General features: G+C 38.3%; 1 protein-coding gene across 2 annotated transcripts in view; it reads left to right on the top strand.

The window, feature by feature from the left end:
* LOC131098453 (zeta-sarcoglycan) overlaps positions 1–16,945 on the top strand; it is a 246,017-nt gene that overhangs the window by 181,076 nt on the left and 47,996 nt on the right. For both annotated transcript variants that reach the window (XM_058045963.1, XM_058045964.1), the window contains exon 4: positions 15,590–15,677. In XM_058045963.1, coding sequence (XP_057901946.1) covers positions 15,590–15,677 — 88 coding nt within the window. The remainder of the gene's footprint in view (positions 1–15,589; positions 15,678–16,945) is intronic.

The following is a 16,945-nucleotide window of genomic DNA, read 5'->3' as shown; positions in this document are numbered from 1 at the left end:
ACGACATGTACTTGCACATGTTATTAAATGAGCGCAACTGGGGTTCAGCTTTATTTATAGTACGTAAATAACGCTCATCTGTTCCCAGTGGATATATTTGTTGAAAAATAAAAGACCTTTTTCAAAAATTTGCTTTACTTTAGATTTGCATGGTATTTACAGTCCAGTGCACAGCATTGTATCAACGATGAAAAATAATAATGACACATTAAGTTTGATGTTCACTAAAACATTGAGATACCATGTGACAGGCAAGAAACTGCTATAGACTTTTACCAAGCTGTTTCTCAATTGCAGTCATCCACGCTTAATGTGTAACTAAGACAGCCCCAAGATGAACAATTTCATGCATTTAGAAGCTGCATTCGGAACTGCAGCTGAACACCTGAGGTACAGTACATTAAATATAAACGCCTATGGACTAAATCCTCAAGGTGATTTATTTCAGGAATGTGCTTTGACATTAATGCATTTTAGTTAATTGAGTTGCAAAAATACCGAAAGGCAGATGTGCCTGCAGATTTAATGATAAAGGAGAAAAAAGTTGGTCGAGCTTGTAAGAGAGGCTGTGATCTCTTGGGACATCTGGTGGAGTTGCCGTCACTCCACTCCAAGTTATCTCTCTCACTTTTCACACTCGCTGTTCAGAGAAGGGCCACTGAAGCGGTTACGTTTGAAGTTTACCAAAACCAAATCTAATCCTTCCTTTGCCAGTCTTGGGTAGCAAAACTTTTATCACTCTCGCAAAGACAGGAAGTCCCGCACAGGGCAGACATGGTTGTTCTGAATGCTGCAGCGGGGGATGAGCTGATGGGTGGAGGGGATCAGCGTTGTAAAGTATCAGCCGATATTGGCAAGTGGGCTCTGATACTCTGTATATATATATATATATATATATATATATATATATATATATATATATATATATATATATATATATATATATATATATATATATACTCGATATATATATGTGTGTGTGTATACACTGTATACATATATATGACACCATTGTCAGTGACAAGTCATTAGTAAGTGAGTTGCAACGGTGTGTTTTATTTTTACATGACTCACACCCGTTTTTCATTCATATATTTTGTTTCTACAGACCAATTTGTTCATATGCTTTCTTTTTTACATTAAATATTGCTCATGTCTTATTTTATGCAATATTTATTCCCCAAAAGAATCCACTTCATTATATTTGCATCTCACTTGTAATCATTACAGAGGTAGTAACTCGACTGGGATTTCATCTCATGGCTAAGAGATGAGAAGGGATTCCAATGTCAGGAAATCCTGATCGCAGCGGTACGAGAATGTGCGGGCCCCTTTTTGCCGACAGCCTGAAAGGAAATCAAATGCAAATAAAGAGGCTGGTTCTGTTTGACAAACAAAACAAGTTGAAATTAAACCATTGATTGCTTTCATGTGATGCAATATTATTTGAATCTGGTACACCTAAATGTCCTCTGGCATGGGATAATGGTTAACACAGAGTTGCATAGAAAATTAGCAAATTGGAATCCATGTGACCCAAGCTATGAGGGGTGCCTTAACCCATTTATAGTTATTGTACAAGGCTGGAATTGTGCATGTATAATCATACCTATCTATAGGTCAAGTTGTAATTTGGACCTCTGAACTTTTCTGAATTGTTTCTCTTTTATTAGCATTAACACAGTGTTATAATTGAGCAATTTGCATGCACAGCAGTCAGCAAGTTCCTCTACTCACAAGGGAGATGATATTTAAATAGACCTTTGGGAGGGGTCTGAAGTCTTCGAGCCCTGTGTGATTGAACATTGGTGAAAATGGCTCCCATTCCCAAATAAATAGCAATGGAATGATTATGGAGGACTACCAGTAGCCACCAAGCCACTAGCCAACTAGCGTAAGCACGATGGCATGCTGACTGAAGGGACCGGCCTCTGTTCATTCACAACTCCAACGTTGTCTAGTTGTAAATCTTCTTCTTCTTTCTCTTTGGATTTTTCCCTTCAGGGGTCGCCACAGCAAATCACTCTCCTCCATCCAACCCTGTCTTCTGCATCGGTCTCTCTCACACCAACTACCCTCATGTCCTCCTTCACTACATCCATAAACCTCCTCTTTGGTCTTCCTCTATGCCTCCTATCTGGAAGCTCTAAACACAGCATCCTTCTACCAATATATTCACTATCTCTCCTCTGGACATGTCCCAACCATCTCAGTCTGGCCTCTCTGACTTTATCTCCAAGGCCTCTAACATGTACTTGTTCCTGATCCTATCCATCCTGGTCACTCCCAATGAGAACCTCAGCATCCGCATCTCTGCTACCTCCAGTTCTGCTTCCTGTCTTTTCCTCAGTGGCACTGTCTCTAGACCAAACAACATCGCCGGTCTCACCACAGTTTGGTATACCTTTCCTTTGATTTTAGTCTAGTTGTAAATATAGTTATGAAATCCATCCCCACATTTCCAACATTGCACAAGCTGACTTTACCTCTTTAGAACACTCTCAAACTCTTCTTGGGACAATGAAACACTCATTTTTGAGATAAAGTAATGGCTTCTGACAAAACAGACCAACTTCAACAGGAGAGACAATTGATGGTTGGGTCAAAGACCAATTGGATGACAATCTGCTTCTTGCCAGCATTTCTTTTGTTTTTTAGCACAATCAGGAGCAACCACCACAAGTGCCAGTTGTTGTATCTTTTTTTACTGTCTACAGTGACTGGTTTGAGCAAAAGGACTATATACAGTAACATTTGTGTTGAGTAGAAAAAGCGATACATAACTCACTTTTGAACTACACATGTTGATATGATGAAATATGCAGCTCTGTTGTTGCTGCCACAGTGTTGGCAAAGGTGGATAATTAATTAAGTCAAGGCTGTTATGCCATGTGAATAATTGTGCACGGCTGCTCACACATATTGCAGATGTCCTGTTGGTTCAGGTTGAATGCTAGTATGAAAATAAATTCAGAGGTTCTCCAATGTCACCTACCTGCGGGCAACAAACATGACACCATGAAGCCCACATCATCTGTGTTATCATCTAACTCGCATTATTTCCCTGTATATTTCCATCCATGGCTGAGAGATTAAAGGAGACATACTTTGCACTTTTTTGGAGATTGGTGAAATTTTGATCAAAATACGCCAAGAATATTTAAACCTCTTGTGAATAGCACTGTCCACAGCAGCATCCAACAACACTGCAGCTTTGCTTGGCTTTTAAGACAATAGTGGTTCCGGGAAGTTGTTTGCAAGAAAAGACAATGGTTCATCTCCACCAAGAAATAGAGAAATTTGGTATGAGGGCTGTTTTATGCAGTTTTTGATTTTAATTTTGGAATAACTTGCTGGAAGATATATTCTAATATAAGCAACATAGGCAGTCATATTTTGTTGTCATTTCCTCTGAGGATGGACTGGAAAAATCTGCACTCATTTCAAATTATTTTGGCACTATCCTGAACACTGAGCTTGACAATAATTACAGATATGTTTGCTCGCACCACGGGTTTAAATACCATCTGACGGAAGTTACTGTATGAGACCAAGACAGGCTAGTTGTCGCTAACGTCCAAACGTCACCAATTTGACCAACAAAATAGGCAGGAAATAGTTTATTTTGCAGCGAATGCAAAGCCGATGTGGAAGAGTGCAATAATGAAGTTCAACAACATCGGAGGCAGGTTTGACGAAAGAAGAGATCAACCGCATGATAACATGAAGCACTTTACAAAACACATTAAGGAAATGAATAATGATACCGCATCACTTTGTCAACAAACGGGTGAGCTGGAAGGAAAAGCGGATGCCTTAAATAATCAAAAGGATGAAAAGGATTGCAGCAGCTCCCAAATGATGTGGAGAATTGAGTCCTGAATGTCAACAACAGGGATACATGCATTCCAATGTCTGGCAAAAATAACAACACTTTTGTCATCATCATGTTATGATAGACATGGAGTAGGGGAATGATTGAAGAAACTGGGTTTCTTTCTATTGCGTTTGGGACATGTTGAATTGTGCAAATGTAACCACTTGATAGTCTTTAATGTACTTTCATTTCCTTAAAGAGACCTACTGAAGAGACCCAGAAACCATGTCTTCTAATTTCACTTATTCTCATGATAATGGATGGTGATTTTGTTTCAACATTAACCCAAACACATTTATAGTGCATGGTACAACAGAGGAGGAGTTTCAGTGCCTACAGCTTAACTGTAAGGTCAAATTTTCTGAATGAGCATTGATTTTTAAACAAAGACACAGCCCATTTACCACATGCCCATTGTCATTACATTGTTGAAGAATCACCGATTTTGTCAGTGATTCATCAGCCTTGCTTGAAATCACTGTACTATATTTGATATCGGAAAATGTATGTAGAATCTCCTCACAAACCGGTACTTGCAAATTATTGTAAATGATGATTACAAATTGCCTTTAGACGTAATTTATTTGTCAACATTATAAATCACTGGGAGTCTGTGGTGTGCTACAGAAAAAAATATGTCATCATGTTTGTTGTGTGACAAAATCTTACAAATGACTGCGGAAAATAAATGTGATCTGCATTCATAATCTTTTGTACTTTTGAATACATTTGGCATTTTTCTTTGTCACAAACTGGTCCAATAAAATCAAATTATCATCAAGAAAAAGTAGCCGGGTACTGGTGGACGCTCTTGTTAATAACTGAGTTTGCTGTGTTGATCTGTAAAACAAATGTTACTCTTTTGTTTTGGTCTGCACCTTGGTCTCCCACCTCCTACTCTGCTAATCCTTTAACCCCACAGCATTTTGAAGCTTCATTAAAGATGCATCTTTTGCAAGCTTATTCAAGAGATACAAGCTTCTTTTCTATACTTCTTTTCTATACCTTCTGCTAAGTCCTTCTCATATAAAAACAATAACAATGAAAATGAATAGAGAGCATACCCAACATACAGTGGAAACTTGGCGAGCATCATGAATTTGTTCAAGGTTCCAATCTAAAGAAAACTGACATTATCGGAATCCATTTTTCCCACAAGAAATAATGTAAATCAAATGAATCCATTTCAGAAAACCAAAAATGTTAACATAAAACACCTTTTTAGATTTTTACTTTAATAGTTTTACATGCGGGCGGCACAGCGGTCGAGTGGTTAGCGCACAGACCTCACAGCTAGGAGACCAGGGTTCAATTCCACCCTCGGCCATCTCTGTGTGGAGTTTGCATGTTCTCCCTGTGCATGCTTGGGTTTTCTCAGGGTACTCCGGTTTCCTCCCACATTCCAAAAACATGCTAGGTTAATTGGCGACTCCAAATTGTCCATAGGTATGAATGTGAGTGTGAATGGTTGTTTGTCTATATGTGCCCTGTGATTGGCTGGCGACCAGTCCAGGGTGTACCCCGCCTCTCGCCCAAAGACAGCTGGGATAGGCTCCAGCACTCCCCGCGACCCTCGTGAGGAAAAAGCGGTAGAAAATGAATGAATGAATGAGTTTTACATGCAGGAGTAGTTATGTCCAACCATGTCATGTCTACACATAAGACGCCTTGGAGAGGTCGAGAACCACACACTTGTAGTTTATAAATTAGATGTCAAAAACGTGTATCAACATAGTTGATTAATTATAAGTTAATAAAAAAAACATGAAGTATCCAAGCACATGGACTGTGTTTCTGTTTCTTCCTGCAGTAAATACAGCCATTGGGTACCAAAACAAGACATTAGTGCTGCTTGGCAACAAACACATTACTTATTTAATTGTCCTTGCAAATTTAGCTGAATTAATGTTGAAAGAGAAATACAGGGACACTGCAGGCACTTTAATCACTCACCATTTTATAGGTGTTTTCTTCTTTAACTCTGACTATAGTGAGAACAATGTACACGACTAAACAGATCAATTTAGAATGCCCTTCTCTGCCCGTCTCAACTCACCAAACTCATTTATTACTTGTTGCTACATTATTTACAACACAAGCAGATGCTCAAGGCGTGTGAAGGAAAAGGGCTATGAGGGGAAGCAATTTCAAACTCAGGTTATATTCGAAGTGTGGCTTCGAGACTTTTTTCAGACAGGCTTTTTTGGGATCTGAATCGATGCTAGATTAGAACACGCAGACAGGATGATTTAAACGTTTGCATGGCAGATATTTCCATCCATTTTATATTTTATATATATACGCCTTGGACTGGTCGCCAGCCAATCACAGGGCACATATAGACAAACAACCATTCACACTCACATTCATACCTATGGACAATTTGGAGTCACCAATTAAGCTAGCATGTTTTTGGAATGTGGGAGGAAACCGGAGTACCCGGTAAAAACCTACACATGCACGGGGAGAACATGCAAACTCCACACAGAGATACCCGAGCAGGTAATCAAACCCGGGTCTATGGCAGATACAGCTAAAGATGTGTTTGTCCATTCTTGTGCATACCAATGATTTTGGTCATGACAAATTTACAAATGCTCTGAAATATTGCTAAAAATAAACCTTGAAAGTGATAATAAAATAGGAAAAATAAATGAAATTATTTCAAACATAAGACCCTTCTTTTCACTACCAATGTTTGCATTATTAATATAAAGTTATTAGTATGAAAATCATATTCTGTGTGATGATGATAATGAACTTATTGATTGATTGTTACACCTGGAGGAATTTACTTGGAAGAAAAAGTGAAAATTGATATAAACGCTTGTGACATCTAAAAGAATCTGCAGTTCAGCTCATAACCTTTTAGCTGGAAAAGCACACCGCCAGTGTGGGAGTCATTAGGAGCAGTGTCGATTTTAGCTTTGGGCCACATGGGCAGTTGCCCAGGGCGCCATTCACAAGGGGGCACTGGAAGGATGAGCGAGGAAATAAGTCTCATTTATTTATACTCAGCGCTCATTTGGTGCCCCCTACAGGCTGGACACCATTTAACTCACGTGTAGTGTATAAAACCTCAAACAAATGGTCAGAAGCTAACTTGCAACTTGTTTTCAGGTTTTATTTGCTAATAGCAGCTTAGCAAACACTCAAAAGAACAAAGGTTCATCAAATCAGACCACTATCTCACTTCCGATGCGATCACAACAAACAAGGCATGCTGGGAAGCCCAAACAGACTGTTTTAGGAATCAAAGGAAATACAGCTAAAATAGGTGCAGGTTCTGGAAGATCTTGAAAGCTTTCTATGCGGTTTATCGTGTATACCCGCTCTATAGGAGTCCACAACTCAATAAAAAAGTGTGAAAATGAGCTTAAATAGGGCCTCTTTAATGGCGTAAACATGCCTCAGGGTGAAAACAAGCTGAGTGAACCCTCTTCCTGTCTGTTCATGGAAGTATGTGGAGGCTGGAAAATGATTCAGTTCATTTTCTTGTGCGATTAAATAATGTTTTAATTACATTAAAAACTGTTCTTTCCCTCAATCTTGTCACATTTTAATGGCACACCTATGACAAACTATGATTAATTACAGTTTTAAAGCTATTTGCCTAACACTAACTATCACTCACTCAACTTTTTAAGGCTATTAAAAAATTCTCAAGTGGTACAATTAGGATAAGGTCTAAATATTACCAAAAACATGATATAATAAATGCATACCTGAGGATCTCATCAAAAAAGAACTATGCACACACACATCACTTCTTTTGTATGGCCAGTTCCATTTGTATTGTTATGGTTGCTATAGAAGTTGTAGCCCCTGCCATTGTGGAAAAAACATTATATCTGACTGCTTTGACATCCACTTGAAAACCTGCGCACATTTTCACATTGAATACAACACTTTGTGTTGGTGTGGTTAAATTAATTTGAAAACAATGTTTGTTCTACAACCCACCTTATAAATCTTAACGCTTGATTTTTTTGTCTTCTTAACCCAGATTTTATTATTTTGCAGTACAATCTTACTGGAAATTATCCAACTATTGTAAATTGCATTTAATTTCCATATGCACAAACAAAATACCTGTGGGCAGATGAAACGCAAGTAACAACATAGCCAAGCAAATCAGCTTACAAGGTCTTAGCAGCAGACAACAGTGAATGAGACAGCAAGTGAGATGGACAGGCTGAAAGCTGTTATTAGGCCCATCTGTACATTTGCCCCGAGGCTATGATGACAAGCCAACAGTCCACAGCTTACTGTTATAGTACTAATTACACTAACTGCCTTGGGCCGCTAGCCCTCTGCTCTGCCTGCATCTATAATCAAAGCCAAATCAAACTATTAACGGAACTAATGGCACAGTGGTACACAGATTGTTGTGTTAGCTCATGAGCCCCTGTAACTTTTTTTATGCTTGTCCTGCTTGTGTTCTTTGATGGGAGATTAAGGCCTTGGATAAGATAGCCATAGCGAGAAACACCACAGAAATACACTGAAAATCAAAGTGAACATGGTCAGAAGTATTTGGCCACAACTCTGACGTGTTAAATTCAGTTCCATCACAGCAAATAAATAAGATGGAGCATAAGAATATAGCCTAATGCAGAAAGGATGTAGTGATGTTGTCTATGCACCAATGTCAATGCAGAATGATTTATGTTGACAGGTGACATCTATAAGAAATTTAGTTGAGTCACTCTTGTACTTCCAGTGAAACATCTTCATCGTCAACTTACAAAGACATTTTGTACAATTTTATGCTTTCAACAGTTTCACCGTACAAAGAAAGGTCCATAAGAGACGATCGAATGTTGATAACAGTGTCAACTTCCCTATCATACACAAATTCTCCAAAACACTCCAAATTCAAGTCCATGATAATGCTAATAAAAAAGCCGTATGTTGTAGGTCCGATACTTGTTTTCATATACTGTATCAAGTACATGTCAGGTAATGTTCTTTATACCCTTACTTAATTACCCCTTTTGCTCTCTGGTTCTACCATATCTTACTTATTGTGTGGAAATATGGGGTAATTACTATAAAAGCAATCTTCACTCACTAACTGTATTGCAAAAAAGGTCAGTAAGCATAATTCATAATGCCGCCTACAGAGAACATACTAACTCCTTATTTCTAAAATCACATATACTTAAACTTGCTGATATAGTTAATCTTCAAACAGCTAAAATAATGCATCAGGCTAAAAATAACCAATTACCTAAAAATATCATCCAATACTTCTCTACAAGAGAGGAGAAATATGATCTCAGGGAAGAACAAAATTTGAAACACTTATATGATAGGACTATGTTAAAAAGCCATAGCTTTTCAGTATGTAGAATCAAACTATGGAATGGATTGAGTAAGGAACTCGAACAATGCAAATTGTTGAGCCAATTCAAGAAACAATACAAGCAGTTGATGTTTGCTAAATACAAGGATGAAGAGTCTTGAATCAGTCATGATGTGCTATATATATCACTATACTGACAGTTACTATGGTACCCATTATGTCATGGGATGGTCATATCACCTCGTACTTCGGTACGAGGTACATTATTAAAAAAAAAAAAAACTTAAACTGTATTATGGAAAGCAGGAAGTGAAAAAATGTAACAGTTATTGACTGTAAAAGTAGGATTTAATAAGGGGTAGGATTGAATAAGCTTTGCTTCTTCCTACTCCTTTTTGGACATGTGGAACTGTGAACTGATTATGTGATGCATTCAATTGTAATCTGATGCATGTTCAAATGAAATAAAATCATTACCATTACCATTACTACTTAAATCTGAAATATATTATGAGATATCGCATAATAAATTACTGAATTTGCACAGAAAGGCAAGCACATGTGCATGACTTTGCATAAAACTAAATATGTTATGTTTTACATAAAACATCAAATGCATTACAAAAGGATGTGAAAGACAATGCAAAGTATTTAATATGCATTACAAAAAATGTGCGAAATATGTTGATAAAATCTGGGGAGAAATACATTGGATGCAGATGGATGATGAAATGATAGGATTCTGTTATGCATATATAACGGCTGTCTATGCATTTCCAAGAATGGACGCTGAAGTGAATATAGTAAGTCAATATGTGTGTGTGTGCCTGCCTGAGGATATTTTCGTCTTATGTTATAATATTACAAACAATAATAAAACTGAGGATTGCTCTTATAACATTATGTGATATGGTTGACGAAGAAATGCTGTAGGCTGGTGTAGTTATGTTGTTTTATTTAATCAGTGTTCTTATTCAAAAGCATTGTGTATGTGAACACGGTGTTGGATTATGTCATGTCTTATCGGAGCTACTCTCATCTGTATTCATATTGAATCTGAGGTAAATGCGCCTTAGATGTGTTGGTAGTCGGATTAAAAGTGCGTTTGACATTTGACATTAAAAAAAATAATTTCAACAATCAATGTTGCCTACAGATTACAGAGTACAGATTTAAATACAGAAACTCTTGGTATGTTTGCTTGTTGTATCTGATATTTTAGTCATTTTAACAAGGTCTGTCAGGTTGCAGTCACACTAAGCAAGTGGTCTTCACCTCCAAAAGGATAAATAGCAGAAAATGGATGATGTTAGTGCTTATATGCTATTTGTCTAATCCCACACACAAACAGTTGTGTATTAGTCACCCCCTGAGCAGTCACTGTTGTGTTTATTCACTGCGAGTGTGTTGTGCATACAACAGGTATGACAGGTATTATTGCATCAGTCCATTTACAGCGCAATTGTGCTGGCAGGTGTGCAATTCATGTGAGTTTTGTACATATGATGAAATATGATGCAGAGGTGTCGATACACAATTTATTTCATTGTTAAATTTCACAAATTTATTATCAACACTTTTTACTAATACTTTAATTATCATGATTCTGTACATCAGCCCAAAAGAAAATGTCATATGTGTATTCTTATTTTTGTAAATCTTAATAATGTGTGTATATGAATGTAAGGGTGAGTCATAATGGAACAAACGTTATTCGGAACCCATCACCTAGACCAAAGCGGTTTGCAATCATAATTCAGCTCTAAATTGTCCACGCATGTGAATGTGAGTGTGGCTGACTGTTGACCAGTTCAGGCTGGAGCTCACCTGTTACCCCGAACAGGATAAGCAATAGATCAGAATAATAGTAATAATAAAGCAACAGGTTTATGGTGCTACCAGTACAGGCATGGCGTGCAGCCATCCCTGCGCTCATTTGTAATGATGAATAGTATGGATGAGCCGGATATTATTTATACAGATACTTTATACAGATACTGCATGCAACATAAGTTTGCAACGTAAGTATGCAACGAGTACATCTTGTCATTATCCCTTTCCATGTTTAAAGAAAATGCTCATTCTGTTTTTCTGTTCATGCTCTGTGATTGGCCAGTTGGTATAGATAATTATCGGCCCTATATCAGCATAAAAATGCAATATTGGTTGATATTGGTATCAGATTTTTTTTCCAATTAATATTAAATTGCAATAAAAAAAAATTCAAATGCTGTATATAACACATATCTGTTCATTCCACCACAGCAGATATATCATGTTACACATATGGGTGTTAGTATCGGTTGATATTGCTATCGATATTGAGAGTTGAACAATATCGACATATATCGGTTTTTGGCAAAAAAGCCAATATCGGACATACCTTGTTACGTCAGTCACTTGTGCATCAGATAGCATGGCCACTTTTTTCTTTGAAATGTATTTTTGTGTTATTCCATGAATTCCTCATAAAACAGGCCTGCTACTTACAATATAAAAAATGTGTTAATTTTCAGTTGGAAGTGTGGTCACATCATTAGGTACACATGCACAGTAGCTGCATCACTTTTCCTGTATGGCTATGGTGAAATATTACACCACTCTCAATATGTTGCTGTATGCACGTTCAAGTACTGAACGCTGTGTTTTTTGATTAAAAATACAGTGAACAAGGCTATTTCCCTGTTTGGCATCACTGCATGTGTACATAAATCACCAATTTCACACAGATTAAAAAAATGAATTAAAAAATAATTAATAATGACGTCTTACAGAACACTCACACACATACACAATACACATATAATGAAATAATAAGAAATTCTAGCATGATCAATCCATGCGAATTTCAGACCTATGTAAATCCAGCCCATTCCAGATTAAACCACGGCCACTGTCCAATTTATGCCTCACCCAACCCGAGTATAGACACAGATAATTTAGATTGGTGAACAGATACAGATAGTGGTGTACTCGCTCATGCCTAATTAATAGTCACACAAAGGTCTGTAATTAATAAGGAACAAATTAATGATGTTCCGCGTGGCAATAAACTCGGACTGCAGGTACATGGCTTCTAAATAAGCAGTAAAGCTAAATCTGGTGATGTTATCTTTCGACACGTCACAATATTTGGTGTTTTTATGAACATGAATTAGCTTCTGCTTAATATGCTTTATTTACAGTTCTAATTTCCATTCATTTGCATATGGGAGCTTAATGAAATAACATTTTCAGTATACAGTCCAGATGACTGAGCAGTACACTAAGTGAATGGGATCAGGGCCGCTCATACGCACTGCCCATTGAGCTGGAATGATGTGGAGAACATTACATCTGTCAAGCCGCACAAAGCAGCCATACACTTTAAACAGAGTGGAAAGATAATATAGTGAAGCCTATCACACGCCCTGTTGAAAATAATTAATCCAGTGTGCATGCTTTGAGAAGCACATGAGAACCACAATGCACATTAAACCATTTTGTTGTCTAGTCTACCTGAATGATTGTGTTTGGTTGCAATGACCGTTGTGACCATTCACATAACTTTAGTTAGAACTTCTCTGATTAGTTAGTGTGTATTAGAGAGAGACAGAAAGGGTATGTGCACATCTATGATTAGTCTGTGTTTGTAATTACATTGTGTGTAAGATTGCATGGTTGTTTGTTACCCTTGAGCCAGGTGTGCCATTCTTTGTCTGCATGTGTGTGTATGTCTGGTCCCTAAACTGTCCCATGTGCTGCGCATTCCACAGGAAACCATACGAAAATAGGAAAGGAGAAAACAAGAGAGAGAAAGAAAAGGTATACAAGGTGATACAAGGAAAGGATTGTTGGAGAGGGAGGAATCTTTCTATTTTTGTAGAGCAACAACTCTACAATTATAACACAACTGTCATTGAGAATGCAGCAAGGCATTCATTTGGGGGAAACCTGGAGAGAAACTGAGTCGCATGTGAGCTATTCAATTAATGCAGCCAAAACAAAAAAAGCAATTTCAAAGCATAAAGAGGGGGAATGAGTGAGCAAAAGAGAAAGAGGGGAGGAAATGATGTGAAAGCAGAGATAAAATTAGAAAAAAAAATACAAGAGAGTGACACAAGAACAAGAACATTTTCTCCAGTGTGTGTAGGAAGATGCTACACATGGATACAAATGCAATGGAGGAGGAGAGATGGCAGCCTCGAACACACCTCTTGAATATCAACTAAAGCATCTCAATCAGGTGCTAACAAGTGGAGCAAAGTCATATTGTCCTTTTAAACCATTTACAGTTTTTCCCAAATGTAATACAGCTAAAAAGCGAATGCTAAGACCAAAGCTTGAAAACCAAATTTTCTCATAATAATTGCTAAAACACAATGTAACAATATGTTAAACACATTTTCTGGTTTGTACTTGCACAATCATCAGAACACTTAAGGTATTTGTAAGAAATATTTATTTCTTTGGCACGGTGATCAAGTGGTTAGCGCGCAGGCCACACAGCTAGGAGACCTGGGTTTGATTCCCCCATCGGCCATCTCTGTGTGGAGTTTGCATGTTCTCCCCGTGCATACGTGGGTTTTCTCCAGGTACTCCGGTTTCCTCCAAAAACATGCTAGGTTAATTGGTGACTCCAAATTGTCCATAGGTATGAATGTGAGTGTGAATGGTTGTTTGTCTATATGTGCCCTGTGATTGGCTGGCGACCAGTCCAGGGTGTACCCCGCCTCTCACCTAAAGACAGCTGGGACCCCACGACACTCTTGAGGTAGAAAATGAAATGAAATTAAATGAAAATGTATTTCTTTGTAATAAAACGCTAAATACTGCAACCAACTTCAGTGTTTTGTGTAATCAGCATGTTCCTGTTGGTTTGTTTTTGTTTCATTTTGTGTATCATTTTGTTGCTAGATTGACATTGTTTGTCAAGGCATTGGTAGGTTTTGATTGTAGTTTCATTTTGACAGAGCTGTTCTACAAAATGTGCTTGTGTGTAGAATTTTGAAAGACAATGCCAAATTTTGCCAAATGTGTGTAAGCAATCGGAAAAAACTAAATATTTGTAAGCATTTAAAGGCTGTGAACCCCATAGTGGTTTGAATGTTTTCGTTTTCCTACAGTTTTCTTTAAAACGGAGACACATAACAAATAATGATTTGGGCCAGTGTGTGTGTAATGATGATTTGACTGCGGTTTACTGCAAAAAAAAGTTGAACTGAGCAAGTATTCAGCTCTAATGGTCTACTCTTTAAAGTGGTTTGTTAATGCACTAGAGTGAAACAACGTCTACTTGGCCTTCCCATCCGCTCCCGTACTCCCTCCTTTCATCTCTGTGTTTGCTGTTATATCATTTATCATTTCCATTCATCCTTTACAGGTGTATTACTTTGTTTTTTTGCATGAAATTGTTTTGTATTTGGGGCGTCTGGAACGGATTCATTAGATTTACATAATTTAATTAGGTTTTCGTGGCGGCACGGTGGTCTAGTGGTTAGTGCGCAGACCTCACAGCTAGGAGACCAGGGTTCAATTCCACCCTCGGGCATCTCTGTGTGGAGTTTGCATGTTCTCCCCGTGCACGCGTGGGTTTTCTCCGGGTACTCCGGTTTCCTCCCACATTCCAAAAACATGCTAGGTTAATTGGCCACTCCAAATTGTCCATAGGTATGAATGTGAGTGGGATTGGTTGTTTGTCTATATGTGCCCTGTGATTGGCTGGCGATCAGTCTCGCCCGAAGACAGCTGGGATAGGCTCCAGCACCCCCCGCGACCCTCGTGAGGAAAAAGCGGTAGAAAATGAATGAATGAATGAATTAGGTTTTCGTATGTTTTGTTTTTTCGTCTGACCTTTTAGAACAGGGCATCTCTGTGTGGAGTTTGCATGTACTCCCTGTGCATGCATGGGTTTTCTCCAGGCTTCCTCCCACATTCCAAAAACATGCTAGGTTAATTGAATGTGAGTGTGAATGGTTGTTTGTCTATCAGCATAGAAAATAGATGGATGAAAGTTCTAGAGAGTTATGCCATCAGGTAGAGCCAGGAGACCAAGTGAGTCCGCTTTTTTTTCTGAAGTCACCCACACACCAGTGACCTCCAGATATACAGTGTGACCCAGAGACCCACTTCTCTACAAACTGAATGGGCCTACAAGATTGGACTATTTTGTACATGTCAAACTGTGAAAACAACTTTCTGGAGCCCACACTTTTTTGTTAACCTCTGGAAATAGGTTCTTACCACCATACAAGAAAGTTTTGTGTTTTTGCATAACCTTAACTGACCAAGCAAGGGAACAAATTGTGTTAAAACAACACAAGTCTTTCTTTCTCAGTTTTACTTGATATCTTCTGTCTTCTGCAGATGTCTATAGAAGAACAGTTGCACCATTTGTTCTAAAAGATCTCCCCGTCTCTTTGCAGGACAGTCCACTAATCATGCAGTCTGATAGAAATGTGACTATCAATGCTCGGAATGGCGAGGGACAACTGACTGGTCAGCTCACCGTGGGTAAGGCACAACCACACACACACGCAGAAACACACACAGTATGAGATAAAAAAAAAAAGCACATAAAAGCATATAGATCATTTCTCAACGGACATTAAGTTATATTGCTTTGTTTTTGCTTGACTTCCTAAATGCATTTACCCCCTGTGTTTACTAAACTAAATACTATCTGTTTCCATTAGGCTTTCGCACTGAGCCTGAAAGCAATTTTTTCTTTGCCTGAGTCATTTTTATCAGCTCTAAATGGATTAGGGAGGGGCTATTGTTCTTCAGAGGACATAATTTTGAGCATATGTCGCATGTATGACATCTTCCTATATCTTCCTATAGAATTCAATAACCCATCCAAGCATGCAGAGACTGGAAATCTGATATGAAAATTTGCATGTTACATTACTTTGGATGAAAAATGTGTCTGACGGTGTGTTTGTGTGACTCATTTTCATTTATCCAGCAGTAAGGACAATGTGATGTGTTTAAATGTATTGGTTCTGATAGGAATTTACCAGCTCATGTGTAAAGATTATTTTCTGGGAGACAAGTATATTAAATATCCAGTAGTATTAGAGAGTGAGTACTTAGCTTCCTGATGTGGACAAGGTAAAAAGAGATTGATATGGTTTAACTAATTAGGAGACTACAACAACGAGAACCAGATTTATGACAACCAAGTTATGATTAATGTGTTGTTTACAATCAAGCTGTGTGTGAGTGTGTGTGGTGGAGACTGTAGTAAACAGTGAAACTTTGGTTAGAGTCCACCCCATGTTTTTTAACATTGAGGGGCCTTGGGGCTCCATAGATGTGGACTCCATAGAGCAGCTATACACCCACACAGAAAGCTTTCTAGATCTTCCAGAATCTGCACCTATAGTTCCTTGGATTTCCAAAACAATCTGTTTTGGATGGATGGATGCCAAGTAAAAATTTTGGTGTGTTCAATGTTAAAAAACATGGGGTAGACTCTAACCATGCCACTCACGGCATGCTCCGCTGTGATTGGTCACACTCTCAAGCAGTGCGAACTACTTCCAGACTACTCCCGGACCACTGCTGAGCCCCACTAATTGTGTTGGTATTGGATTTGATGATAAATGAATGAAACCTTTAGCTACTTGAAAAGGGTGGTAACGGCTGATGCGGTGGATCTCAGAAGCCAGACGCGAGGGCGTCACGTTTACTAAGTGCAGACAACCGGTAGTGGAAATGTGGTCATTACACTTTTTTGCAGGACTACCCGTGTTTAAAAACATTCGGGTAGACCCACT

Source organism: Doryrhamphus excisus, chromosome 1 (genome assembly GCF_030265055.1).
Source record: "Doryrhamphus excisus isolate RoL2022-K1 chromosome 1, RoL_Dexc_1.0, whole genome shotgun sequence".
In the NCBI taxonomy this organism is placed as follows: Eukaryota; Metazoa; Chordata; class Actinopteri; order Syngnathiformes; family Syngnathidae; genus Doryrhamphus; species Doryrhamphus excisus.
The sequence above is the reverse complement of the archived record's forward strand: the minus strand, read 5'-3'. Positions and strand labels throughout refer to the sequence as shown.